Genomic DNA, 14,320 nt, shown 5'->3' with positions numbered 1-14,320 from the left:
AGTGTTAAGGAGACAAAAAAAATATCCTGCTGAGATCTGAGTGGTAATGCCTGCAAATCTAACAGGGTTCACTCCGTATTTGTTCATACCCCATAATGTAGGAGAATTTTCCAGACATAAGAAAAAAAATAAGATTTAAGTCTTAATATCTATAACTGTAAATAGTAAGCTATAATGCTACTTGAAAGAAGAAGGCTTTAAAGAAGGGGTACTCATATTTTAAAATCCCATTTCAAAAAATGATAATACTCAGACCCTGTTCTTTTGTTATACAATCGTTAGGGAAAACTACTTAAACAACTTCAGTCGTTTTAGAACAATGAAGGAGTTTTACTCATGTCTGAAATTAAATCATAAAAGTAACTTGCACACAATTCAGTGGCCAGGACAAATATAATTGTAGGTTTCTACTATAATGAACTGTAAATGTGTTGCAAAATCACACTTATTTGGAACAATAAGACATTTGAAAGAAATTACCACTTAGCTATCCAAAAGCTTTTCAATGGGTTTGTCACTCACTGTAAGGAGTCAACTGTCATGGTGCGTGTCTGGTACTAGGCCACAAGGCAAAATTTCCCCATACGCAAAGATCTGAATATTTTTTATGTTTTGCTGCATTCTGAGGAACATATAGTATGTGTGATTTGCGTCAATGTCAGTCTGTTTACTTCTGTTTTTAACCATACCATCATTTGATAAACTGTGGTTTTGTCACATGGTTCCACCTCACAAAATCATAACTTTCGCTGCAGACACAACGAGCAAACCAAAGGGCATCCAAGAAACCTGTGAGTTTCTACTAGTTCATTCTGAAAGGTCAGGATTCTGTTTGTGTTTAAGATGGAGAAAGCCACAGTGTCACACAGTATACATAAATACTGAACTCATGAGAATGCCCACTTTAACAATAAAGAGGTAACTACATACAAAAAATTAGTGTGAGAATCAGAGAAAAACATATTTCTCAAAGATATATAGCAAAGAATATGTATGAGCTAGCGGTTATTGATGCAACACCATAATACCTGCTTCACAATTTCTACACATTTCCTGTGTCAGGAGTTAACTTTCTCTTTATCAGCATTAGATCAATTGACTTACCACAGAAAACATCTCCACGCATACTCACTATTAACCACACAGATGAATGCAACAAAGTAAAAGCTGATAACTGTACGTTAATATCTCATTCTTTTGCCTAATGCCTGAACTATTAGGGTTCCTTTAAAAAACAAAGTAACCTCAAACCTCTTAGAAGAAGCTGAAGTGCTGATTTGAATAAAAAAAACACCTTTCATTCAGCTGAAAAAAAGAGAACTTATTATGATGATAAAGGGGTACTTATACCTAAAAACCTTCTTTCAACTGCAGAAGCCTCAAGACAGGAACATGCTGACATGAATAACTGAAGGCCTCCTACTCTGTACAGCACTGAGACAGGAGACCTCAGCTCTCTTAGCACTTGGAATACAAGACAGTTTATACACATTTCCTGAGTTACATTTTATAACAAAAAACAAACTGATGGGATCAATAAAGAATGGTCACTAAGCCATGCAGTTCTGGTTAAATGTATTTTTCAATGCAGTGAAAGCAATGCAACCCTTTCGGTACCCAAGTTAAACCAGTTTCACACAAAATCGTTGCTTCCACCCTTTCAGCTCATCAGACCTACATCCAGAAAGGTTTGCAGCTGCATTATTCATGTAGTTAACACTGACGTCTGAGTGCTATGATTTTTAATCTTAAGCTTCTTTTTCCCAATTGCAAAATTGATCTCTGTGGAAATGTTAATTCTGCTGTATGAGATTGCACATGCTTGTAAAAACATTTATTAATTTCAGAATATATTTAAACACAAAAAATGTCTTTTAAGCCTGTGTTACACTGACAGACTAAAGGACTGAATTTATTAAGCTTTGAACAGAGAAGACCATGACAGAATCTGATTCAAGCATTCAAAATTCTCAAAAACATCGACTGACTTAACCCAACTGTCCTCTTCCAAATCAACAGTGAAACATGAACCACAGGGCACAAATGGAAACTATTGGGAAATGGCATAAAAACTGGGAACAAGAGACATTTCTTTACACAAACGGCTGTGGGACTCTGCAACAAGGATCTCTGTCAGCGATGCTTGTTTCAAGAAACAGCTGGATGAGATCCTCGCATTAGCACTCCTCTGCTGGAATTAAACAACTGAGCAACAGGCCCAATGGCCTCTACTCATTTGCAAAGTTTCATATGTTCATGGTTGTACTAGTTTAAGCTTCAGCTGAGACATTGTTTAAAAACAGGTGTCACAACAAAGACACAGATTTCTGACATCAAACCTGTTGTTTTCCTGGTTCTACAGCAGGAATTAGGAACTGCTGAACAATGAGTATTTTATACAGTGTCGGCTTAGGCCTTCCATGACGTACAGACGTGATCTGAACCCAATCACTTCCTTTTCTTGTGCATGCATTTTTAAATCCTTTTCAATCTAAATAACTACTTAGGCATCCAAGGGATGTACTGTGGTTGTTAAGGTTAATTTGGGATATCACCTGTATAGTCTGAGCATACCTTTCAGATCTGTGCTACTGTTTGTACTGTCTGTGGTTTGTTAACAGTACCTAGGATGTACCTACCTCTGCTTCTGAAAGGCAAGAAAGGCCTAGACAAAAAAAAGACAGAAGGCAGAAGAGACTTACCCTGAGATCTATAACCCTATTGTCCAACCTGGTGTCTTGATTGACAGTGGCTCTTCCTTCCTGCGTAGATTGAAGAGTTGACAGTAAACAAAACATTGCTGCTTAATCTTTCCAGTATAAGCTATACTAAATGTAACCACTCAAGGAAACAAGACACATGTCTCAACATTATTTCATATGCAATCCAGCATACAAAAGAGGCCTGTAACTTGAGAGTTTTAGTTGATACCACAGTCTAACAGAATAAAGAAGTTCACTTTTAAATCTACACCGGCTACTGCTCTCAGGACATTGTGGTCCATATTGGAACATGGGACAGTTGTTTACCACACAGTTGCACAATAGCAACTTTAACTTTAGAATAGATTATAATTACCAAACAGAATAACGTGATATATAAATAGATCCACTGCAGCTTGGGAAAACAGGGTGAACATTTAGTTGGGTTGCATACTTGACTGTTCTATTTAAATCTTTAATCAATAAGTTTTTCTATTATTGGATGCACAGTCACGGCAGGATTCAGCTTCTACCCTAAACTGAATCAAGCCAGGAGCTTTGCTACATCAACCGGTTTGGGTTAACAGACCTTTTCATTCAGTGCACCTCAAACCTGCAACTCCCTTCCATTTTAATTTAGATAGTTGCAGGTTTGAGGTGCACTGAATGAAAAGGTCACTTCCAAATAAGTCTTTATTGAAAGGAAACATGAAGGTTCATCATAATTGAAATGTGTCTGAAATTTAAGCTGTTTGAAGCTTTAAAGTCTTTTCTGTGTGATGCACAGTAGTGATCTGTCTGTTACTACAGGTAATTTATCATGTTCAGTTTTGCCTACAATGGTACAGGGTCATTCTTCAAGTGAGCTGCATTGCTCAGTGCACTGATCTCCGTGGTACTTTACCAAATAATCAATTTTATTACAGTATTGATCAACATAAAAGGCCATCTTCAGCAATACTACATAAGGCATATAAAGTGAGAGATCATGCTCAATATTGAACAAACATAACTCATGAAATAGCATACTCTTGGTAATTATTACTTGGTGTCAATATATTATTAAAAAAAATGGCAAACATCCGAGCATGTATGTATTCAGGGAAACTCAGTCTCGCCAAATGCTGAACAACCTGACCCCCCTGCACAGACACAAACTGGGACTGTCTGTGTTTACTGAGGCCCGGTTCACCAATGCAGTTTTCTCCACCTGCACGTGTTGCAACTGAAACACAGGAAACATCCTTGCAGAAAACATCTGGGAGGATCGTGAGACTGTTTCACAACTGAACAGATGTGAGTGACAAACAGCAACAAGTCACACCAAGAGCTGACCTACAGATATTCATGGCAGCATCCCTCCAAATAAACCTATAAATCCACATGAGGCAAACTGTCTCAAGATGGAATAGGTAGAGACTCGTGATGTCCTTCCAAAACTGTGGCACAGTGAAAAAGGCAGCCGACATTTAATGATTTTCCTACAATGCCTCATGTTTTTGCAAGCAAACCAGACTGAAGGGAAAACGCTTTATTCATTATTTTAATTTACTCAACAAATCTGCAACTGTTTCAGGGAAATATATAGTCAGTTTTTATGAGGTATATCATATTGTTTCATAGAGTAGGGTGAACTTATTCTTTTTATAGGTTATTATTAACAGTGCTGATTCTAAACTGTTTCAGTGTCCTGGTTGAACGGTGTTCTAAAGAAAAATATTACAAGACATGAAAGGTCCTATAATGGATCTGCGAGGGACTGAGCCCGCTGCTGGTAGAAGGAGAAATCCTTAGCGATGACACGTCCCTCAGCACGACCCTGGAATCTTATTGCAGGACGTGGGTACATGGTGCTCCACGCCTGGCCGACCCCTCACCTCATCGCCCTCGACCTCGGGGCGCACTGCGTCCTCCAGCTGAAGGGGGAGGCGCGGCTCAGCTTGACTGATCACAAAGATCTGAAAGCGAGAAAGTGTCAAAATAGGCACGAGTGAGCCAGGTACCAGATACAGCCAACACAATGCCTCTCTGACTGAGAGCGAAACTGAGGTTTTTGCATGGGTACCATAAAAACATAACGTCTCTTACACTTAGATAACCACTTTTCTTAATTTGTTATTTTTTTAGGTTTTGCTTAAGCAATTATAAAGCAAAAAAAATATATGAAAAGTTTGGGTGTGCTAGAAATTGTCTCTGGTGCTTGTATTCCTCCTGGGAGATGGCAGTGGTTTAAGTTAAACTATAACTCTCATTTACTGCCATTTATCTTAAACATCTCAAACATTACTCTACAATTAGAGCATGCGCATAAACAGCCTCATAAAACATATTAGCAAGAACTAAATTCTTATAAAAAATTGTGGTGAAGTTGTTTTGACTTATCATGATAAGATTTAAGGACATAAGAAAGGTTGATGAGAGGTGACTTTTCAGCCCATCTAGCTCGCTAGACTGGCGACCCTGTTTCTTCGAGCTTACTCTCTGTAGGTGCAGCTCCACATCCTGCTGGGAGCAACTCTCAATCTTCTGATCCACATTCCTTACAACTCCCTCCACATCCACAATGCTCTCCTTACTGATGCTGTGGCAACAAAAGAAGGAGAGGGATTAGCAGCCAGAAAATGAATGGAAAAGGCACATGCTAGCCAGATGGCCATCCGACTGGAGCTTGTTTCTTGTGGTTGGCATAACAAAGTGGCCATTATGAAAGAAAGAGATTGTCCTCAAAGATTTATAGTCTTTTTACAGTGATGGGTAACCAGCTACATTCCTACAGTTCTAAAGCTGATATTTCTCTCAGAACTTCATTTGGGGGAAAGTGTGGATGTATGAAGACTACTGAGGCTGGTACTCAAACAACAATCTAACAGTCCAAAATAATACACACCAGAAAAGCTGCCAGGCAAGCAAGGCATGGCAAAGCTGGAGATACCTCGCTCCAAGCTTCTTCAAGCCTCGGAGTCTCCTGTGCTCTGACAACCCTCCACACACACTCATGAGCATGATCTATGAAATACAGTTGCCCTATCACAAACACACTAGTGCCACAGCAATATACACACCTCTGCCGTGCCTGCCTTCCCTGAGTCTCAGAGGACGGAACAGTATCAGCTGATGTCATTTTCTTTTATCTGAGACAGATTGTTCATTTCATTTACCACTAGTAAACCAAACCTTTTGCCCAAACCAAATTAGAGGAACTAAGTGGTAAACTTTACCAATTATAGATGAAAGGTTGACTTGAGGTCAGCACAAGTAGCTTTAGTGTGTTTGGCATGCAGACATTCAGTGGCTGTGCAGAGGTTTGAACCAGGAACCTACAACTAACAAAGTTTTATCCTTTAATCAGATGAACACCTAATCAGTGAAATAATCTCCAAGCTAGAAGGTTCTGTACTTCTTGTCGCAGTGTTATGCAAATGTGACCATCTTTTTTGTTGTTGTTTTTGAAGTGAAGCCCTGCAAATAGCACCTAGAAGCCTGTCTTGTGCAACCTCCCTCTGAGGATTTGCTTCTACAACAAAGTGTTCTTGGTGTTTGTTATTGCAGTTAACACAATAACAACAGTAACTCCTGCAATGCACGATACGTAAACATATTATGACGCATATACAAATAGAGTACAGACTAACACTGACCTTAATTGACTCTGACTCCCAATTCTCCAAAATATCTTCTACTTTGCAAGCAGAAGGGCCAGTCAAAGCAGAAGTTGTTGTAGGAATCATAGGCGTTAATGTCTAAACATACCATAATGCTACTGTAAGGTTTAGTACTGCTCTCTTGTCAATTAGTAATGAAGTCGGTCCATGAAAAGTTTAGTGTATGGTTGCAGTCCCTTCAAATGCAACTGAAAATTAATTTTAGGATTCCTAAAAAAAAAACATTTTCTTGACAACTATAATACATCTAAAACAAACCACACCTGAAGAAGTCAGACAAAATGTTGCATTTCTCCTTTCTATTTTTCAGCGAGGAATTAAACCTTACTTGTTCCTATAAAACAAATCAACACAGATCTCCAAGGAAATCAGAGTTCTTCTATCAGAGGTGCTGGACAACAGGGTGGCGACGTTCTTCCTTTGGATGAGATGTTAAAGCAAAGTCCAGATGACACTGTTAGAGTGACCATGGCAGAGTCCATGAGAGAGACGGCACTCAATCCCACCCTGGGCTTGCAGATTCGGCCTCCCTATATCCCCTATAATTCAACAGCTTAAGCAATTTTTCAATTTGTCACTCTACTTGTGAACTGAGGTTAAACTTTACTGGTGGCTGAAGTGAGTCCAATCATACAGATGAAATGCTTTGGGAACCTTTGAAATAGAAAGAGCTCCACAAAAACAAGAAATTAAAGTGTTTCAGGAACACATGAACAGTGCACGAACAGGAAACTACTACAAGATGACTACTACTACTACTAAATTAATATAAAGTCACTATTTTAATAATTTGTGGCTGCAATATTGTGTAAGAGAAACACGCTTACAATGTTTTTTAATGATTCCTTAGGTTCCTCATTTGTTCTGCTGTATAAATGATGTATGATTACACAGACAAACCACAAACTTTCACCATTTTTAAATATATATTCCCTCTTACTTTCCCTTTTAGAGAAAACAAGACTAAACATTGTAATTTAATGCAATCAGTTAGATCTCAGACTTCATTAATTCTATGAAAACTAGAACAAACGAACGTGCTCCAGTATCCAATAAGGAAGAGTGAGTGTCCATTGAAAGCTAATGCTGCTCAGATTTTTTACAAGGATCTTAATTCCGTTACTAAATGAAATGGCAGATTCTACAATAATCCTTAAACTGTTCTCATCAAACAAGGACTAATAGGGAACCAGGTATCAAAGCAATCACATATCCAAGCTGTTGTAGAATGTAAACATATCTGGTAAATGGGGTTAAAATATGCAAATAAATCTAAGATAACCATACAGGAATTTTGAGAATAATAAACACTACCACTACTGAACTAGTGCAAGACTTCTTATTGCACAGTCTAACAACCTGAAGAGATGTAATTTTGTTTATATCTAAAACTCTGCAATTAGCAAATAAAAAGGAACATTATTAACTTGAGTTAGGTTTTTTATTGACCACAGTTGCAGAGACTGACATTTCCAGTGGGGGATAACACATTTTCTTTACACCATCGATATTCACTACAGTTATTCTGACCAGTTTCAGTTCTACTACAGGGTGACCTATAGGCCAGAATCCACCAAGTCACATGCAGTTTCATTCCTGCTTTCACTCTTGACTCAAGCCATGCTTCACGTGGGCAAGGAACTAGGATAAGAATCAAAAGCTCTGACACTACATAATTTCCATCCATCCATTTCCTAAATCTCTTTATCCAGTACAGGGTTGCAGGCGGAGAGCCACAGTCTAATCCGGCAACCAACAGGAGCAACACATGGTCCTCCCTGGACAGGACGCGAATCCATCACAGACACTCACATCAGGGCCAGGTTTACAGAATTAACTTATCAGCATGTCTCTGGACTGTGGGAGGAAACCCAAATGAACATTCGAACTCCACTTGATAAGTTCATTTCAAGAAAGAAAACGCAGATTTGAATCTGCATGGATAAAAGCAATCTCTGTAACTTAATACAGAGACCTTACCAAGAATTTTAGGCTTGACGCTCTCAATATGACAAGTCACTGAGGGATGTGTCATACAGCCAGGCCTTCTTAGTGAAGGTCACTAAACTTCTTCATTCAGCAAGATAAAGTTCTCTAAAAAGAAAGGTACCTGAAGGACATTAATGTTTTATATTTTTACAACACTAGTCATTCATGGACAAGTTAAAACACTAGCTGGGAGATTAAATGTGACATCAGTTTCTTAAAAGAGTTTAATGCAGCATTTTCTCTTGTGAAATTATCTATTTATCTCCAGAGAAAATCGAATTGTAAGTCACAACTTGCCTGAAACCATCTGATTTCATGTCAGAGTACATACTTTTTTCGCCGGATTCCCAGTTTTTGACAAACATCTCCAAACTTGCAAGAAGCCAGTTTCTTCATATTTCATACATCATTCTGCCATGGAAATCAGAAGGTTGCGTGCAAGAAACCCAACTGTCAGTTTGACCACAAGAAGTTTTGCAAGATCACAAAAGGAGAACACATCTGTTTACAGTATTATGCCACTTCAACTTCTACAAAAATGTTACCTCATCATTTAGAAACCCATTATTAATAATGCAATATGCATTTAACTAAAATCCCTGCTTAAATACATAATTTTACACTATAATTCATCTAAAAAATAGGTTGCATAATGGAACAATGAGATTATATAATTCTCTAATACTATACCAGAAAAATTATGTATAAAAGTTGTAACTTTTACAGAGAACTTCGTTTCCCATCCTGTGTACGCCAGTTTTACACTCCTAGGGATGGCACTGGACAAAAGCGTCTTCACTAGCTTGCTTAGAGAAAGTCTTGAGTGCAGAGAGGTATATCAGGGCTCCAACAGCACAGATGAAAGAATCACAGGTTTTGCAGACCCTACCGGAGAACATCATAATTATAGCTGCGGGCTGCTGACAGCATTACAACTGACAGCACTTTTATCATTTTTAAACTTTTTCTACCACATTAAAGTGTTCACAGTAAAGTTCTCAAGTGAAGAAATCCTATGAAAAGACAAAAAAAATCGAGTAAACTCCCATTACAATGTACTAAAAGGTTACTGCTACATATAAAAGGAGTTAACTATCTTGTTAACTATGACAAGCACAGGACTGGCTATTATCCTCTGTGTCTGCCGAGTCCTCTGTGTGTCTATTGTCATAAAGGACAGTCAAAGAAACAGAGCAGCCCCCAGCCCCTGACTCAGAGCTCCTTACAGGCTGAACGTTTTTAATTTATTCTTAACCCATCCGCACCACTGAGGACTTATTCTGTTCTAGTGCTAAGAAATAACCGTTTTGAAATGACAGTAAAGAATGGGCTCAGACAGAGTGTGGAAACATGTGCACAGCAAAAAAAAATGAAACTAGTTATTCATGTAAAAATATTCTACCGAGCAATATAATGTCAAAGCACAATGCAACAAATTGCGAAAACATTTTAGAATTTGTTCATAAAATTGAATCAAAAGAATTATTCCTCCATGGAAAAGTAATGTTGTCTCCCACATAAACGTTTTAACACTTCATATCAGCATGGAAAATATACTTCATGTTTTATTCTAAGGACACTAGAGTCTAACTCAGGAAAGGTTACAAAAGAGAGGAGGCCATCTGACCAGTCTTGTTCACTTGGTTACAAGCAGTTAATTGACCCGAGACTCTCATCTACCCACTACTGGAAATATGTGCATTAGAGTCAGCACATGGCTGGCAGCCTGCTCCACACACCCACCAGCCTTCGTACATGGAACACCAACCCTAGAAACTGCCAAATACAAAGCAAGCTGACCGCTGAACCAGCTGAGATCATAATGCACAGGACATGCGTGAAATCTGGCAAATATTGCAACAGTATAAATGACTCCAAATTATGGTAAATGTTGTAGCTAATGCTACAAATCTAGCTTTTAGAGTCTCAGTTTGTCTGGTCTGTCACATTAGTTTAATGTGTTTATAGTGAAAATTAAATACCTTGAAAATTACTAAAAAAATACTGAAGTTATGAAGAAAGTCATAATGTTTATAAACTACTCTCTAATTAAGATTAATATAGACAACATGAGAACTCCAGGGGCCATATAATTTTTCTCCTTTGCAGATGTATACCTGAATGAGTCTGAAAGCTCATTAGTGTGAAAAACTAATTACTGATTAAACATCTTCCTGCATGCACCCCTTCTGACTCATTTGCAGGTTATCTTAAGCAAAAGTCTGCAACACTTCACTGCTCTGTGCTGCAGGAAAGATGAACTTGCCTGTGTGTATGAATCTCTATGTGTGAAAATGGGTTCTAACCAGCAGAAGTCTGTGTTTCCCACCATTGTTTACTGGGACAACAGGACGCAGCGTCTTACTCACTTGGCAGCGAACTTTACCATCTGCTTGCTTGTACAGTCTCCCACCGCCACCAGGGCCTGCACGTTGAACTGCTGCTGACGCAGAACCAAGAAACACTGCTTTCCTGAAAAACATCGGCAGATACGTCACAGCTGTCAGGCAACCTCTCCTTGCTCAGCTCCACCTGCAGCCACAGAACGTGGCAGAAATAAAGCACCTTTCCCTCAACACCCTCACGACACCAAGACATTCCCCGAGCCTGAGCACTTTCTGCACTTCCTACCAGAATCAGGCTTGTCAGAGGTGCACGATTCTTATTGATACCTTCTTCAAACTTCAATTAAATGTGTAAAAATCACATGCACTAAATTAGAAAGGACAGATGTGGTAAAATTTAAATTTTCAACATAAAGCCCTTATGCCTCATGAAAAGACAAGTTTGTCCCCACTGAGGTGTTCTGTGTGCTGGTTATCAGATAAATATCCGAACTAAATACATATAATAAACAGCATCTTGCAGGTCAGTGAATTAGGATATATTTACACACATTACCTTTTATATAATGTTATTTAAAGTCCCGAAAAAAACCTTGCGCATAATACACTAAATTTAGTAAGCAAAGGCGCTTTCTAACATGAACATAGAAAATTAAATCTATAAAGCTTTGTCACTTTGACATTGATTTTTAGGTGGGGCAATGGAGAAATTGTTTTCTGTTAACACCAAACAAGTGCTGACTAGAGAGCTGCTGCCTTCTGTGCAACACCATTAGCTAACACATGTGTGTCGGGCTCTAAGCCTTCAGCACAGAAATTCCTGCAACCCGTCAGTGCTAATCCAAAGACTGACGATCTGCTCGGCGCTACAAAGCCAGGGGTTGCTGATCAACAGCACAAACTGCTTCATTTAAGTGTAAACCAGGATGTGTTATTCACCCTCAAAGATTTCTTAAACCTTAACCAGCAAATGAGGCCCTACTACACACATTTACACCAGAGTTTAACTACCTTGTATGAAAACGTGCTTTGTCTCACAATACAAGGACTGTAGCAGAAACAGAAAAATAAAAGACTATCGGCAGCAAGTAAGGGCAACAGCTGAAAAAACTGACGTGGGGGTCTGGCGCTTGAGCTGCTAAGGAAATACACTGTGCTTTAACTTCCTTTGCAGAGTGAAGTTTTTATCTTTCCTTTGTGTTCATGTGAATTCATTCACTTTTCACCCTTTTGTTGTGAATTGTGAGCAGGACAAAGAAAAATATATTAAACATTGGCGGCACCAAAACATTAAAAAGAGAGGTAAATACTTTAATATGTACAAGGTGATATTTACTTTTATTTCTGGCTTACAGAATGGAAGCCTTAAGATGCTACAAAGACCCTCGACAATTGTTTCTATTATAATATAGAAGGTCTCCAAAGCCATGATTAAAACAAGCCTGCAGGCAAGGTATTTCAATTTAATTAAATCTTTAAAAACAATATTAATGTTTTTTTAAGAAAGCAATCTGATTTCTAATCTCTCACCATGATAATACAGTATGTCAGCTCAAGTAAAGAGAAGAAATCCTAAAACAAACCACAGCCTGTCTCACTAGATTTAGAAAAGGCTTTTTATGTATTTAAATTAAATTTATGCATGTGCCTTTAATCAGCGATTCTAAAAGCACTTCACACATACCGTACCTAAAATCACCCAATTCAATTACTTGGCAAAACATTTCCTGTGCCCTCATACAACCAGACCTACTATCCTTCAGTCTTATGTTGTTAAGCCAGACATCCTAAATCTAAGCCTTTTCTTTAAAAAAATAACATGAACACTAACCAGGCAGACATACCCTGACAGCAACTCCCCAAACAGTGGAATTCACAATTTATTTCCCCCTCAGCTGACAGAACTGTGAAAAAATAGATCTTGAAAATAGGGACTCCCATATCTCTAGTTCTTCACATCAAAAGGTCATTCTGTTTAGCAACACAAGAGTTATGATGTTGTCTGCCTAGATGAGAGAATACTCCTTGTGGCCTTGCTTGAAGCATTCAGTGAGTGCAGAAGGGGGAGGAAATTCACAATCATTGTATCGGCATGAGTCTATCCCATCCATAAAAACTGAATAAAAAATACATTAAAAAGACTATGGTAAAATACGAAAACACAATAGATATGTGCGTTATTGTTCTGGAAGAGAAACACCCACCGCTCACAGGAAAGCTGAATTCTGCTAGACCTGCCCAGTTGGGTTAGTGGGAGTGGCTCACCTTTGGCTCTGCTGGTATGAATTCTGGCTCGCACCCACACCAGCTGGTCAGCCTTCTTGGGTGTGAGATCCTGTACACGCACCAGCACTCGATCTGGATCACAGACACATGAAAGAATGAGGCAAAGAGGGACGAAAAGACACCACCTTGCATTTTGACAATTAAAAAAAAAGGCTAGCCTGAAAGATTTCAAGTAGGGAGCTGCGTCAGCATGCGTAGGCTGCATAGGAACAAGTAAAGGTTTATTCCATGCTGAAAAGAGAAGAAAAGAAACACAACGTTGAAATGTACACAATGTTGTGTTTCTTTTCGCCTGAAAGAGAGAAAGTGTGAGGAAGTGCTAAAGAATACTGGTCTAATTAATATTACATGGTACAGAAGAAGAAGGGAAGATGACTATCAGGAGGTTCCTGGAAAAAGCCCAAGGTGACTAACTGTGCTACCTTACAAAAGTTACTGAAACTCCAACTGAGATCTTACTGTATTGCGACTCTGTAGAAGTGCTTACTACAGTGCTAAACCACATTGCAAAGTGGAGTGGTAAGATGCATTTCAAACACTGTTTTTACATTTCCTGAAATTCACTTTGTATTCAGTCGTGGTAAGCTTTGGTGTTGTTGATGTAGACTGATCAATACTAATCCCACTCTCGTTTAATGCGTCATCACCCACAGCCAACGCCAGGCTCCATCAGAGGATCAGATGTGCAAGGCTGGAGAGCACAGGCATGACAAAATAGACTTTGTTCTTTAGCATCTATGCTGAAAGGCAGCCAGACAGACGGACGACAGAAGAGGAAGCAGGATTCTGTCGAAATTTATCACACTTTTAATCATGACATCAATCTGTGGTGCTAAAATATGCAGTAAAGCCCCTTGTGAACACATGCTACAAATAGGCTTTCAGGAAACTGATTTTACACATAACCATGGAATACATTTAGCGCTGCAAGAAGATGGAAGATGCTGACAGCTCACAAACAGAAATCATTGAACTGATGAGAGGAATTACGTGTGTCAAGGGTTCTCATTATTAAGCTCAAGACAAATACCCAAAACTGGAAATATTTGTGAATTCATTTAACAGCAGTTTAGCACTGATATTTTTCAGACAGCAACAAAATTAAAATGTATATTGGAGAGCAGCTTAATTGTAAGAATCTACACATCTGAGGCTTAAGGAATGAATTACTAACCTAGTTTCTGCTGTGACTGAAGCATGGGAGAAAGTCCATACCGATCCTTCGCAAAGTCCTGCATGGATGAAAAATAAAATTAAAACCACACACAAGTAAAAACATTAACACTGAGTACTGCAGAGGCTTGTTTTTCAAGATGTTATACATTGTGTGCATCCT

At 38.7% G+C, this 14,320-nt stretch overlaps 1 protein-coding gene across 1 annotated transcript in view; it reads right to left on the bottom strand.

Annotated features, from left to right (window-relative positions):
* The window catches only part of dars1 (aspartyl-tRNA synthetase 1), a 34,976-nt gene that overhangs the window by 9,185 nt on the left and 11,471 nt on the right, over window positions 1-14,320 (bottom strand). Inside the window, exons 4-9 of the mRNA XM_088930634.1 lie at window positions 14,159-14,216; window positions 12,964-13,056; window positions 10,723-10,825; window positions 5,181-5,283; window positions 4,580-4,660; window positions 2,703-2,762 (exon numbers count right to left, since the gene is read on the bottom strand). Coding sequence (XP_088786760.1) covers window positions 2,703-2,762; window positions 4,580-4,660; window positions 5,181-5,283; window positions 10,723-10,825; window positions 12,964-13,056; window positions 14,159-14,216 — 498 coding nt within the window. The remainder of the gene's footprint in view (window positions 1-2,702; window positions 2,763-4,579; window positions 4,661-5,180; window positions 5,284-10,722; window positions 10,826-12,963; window positions 13,057-14,158; window positions 14,217-14,320) is intronic.

The sequence above is a fragment of the Atractosteus spatula genome, chromosome 13 (assembly GCF_055471065.1).
Source record: "Atractosteus spatula isolate fAtrSpa1 chromosome 13, fAtrSpa1.hap1, whole genome shotgun sequence".
In the NCBI taxonomy this organism is placed as follows: Eukaryota; Metazoa; Chordata; class Actinopteri; order Semionotiformes; family Lepisosteidae; genus Atractosteus; species Atractosteus spatula.
Note: the sequence above shows the minus strand (reverse complement) of the source record. Positions and strands in the feature narration are given on the sequence as shown.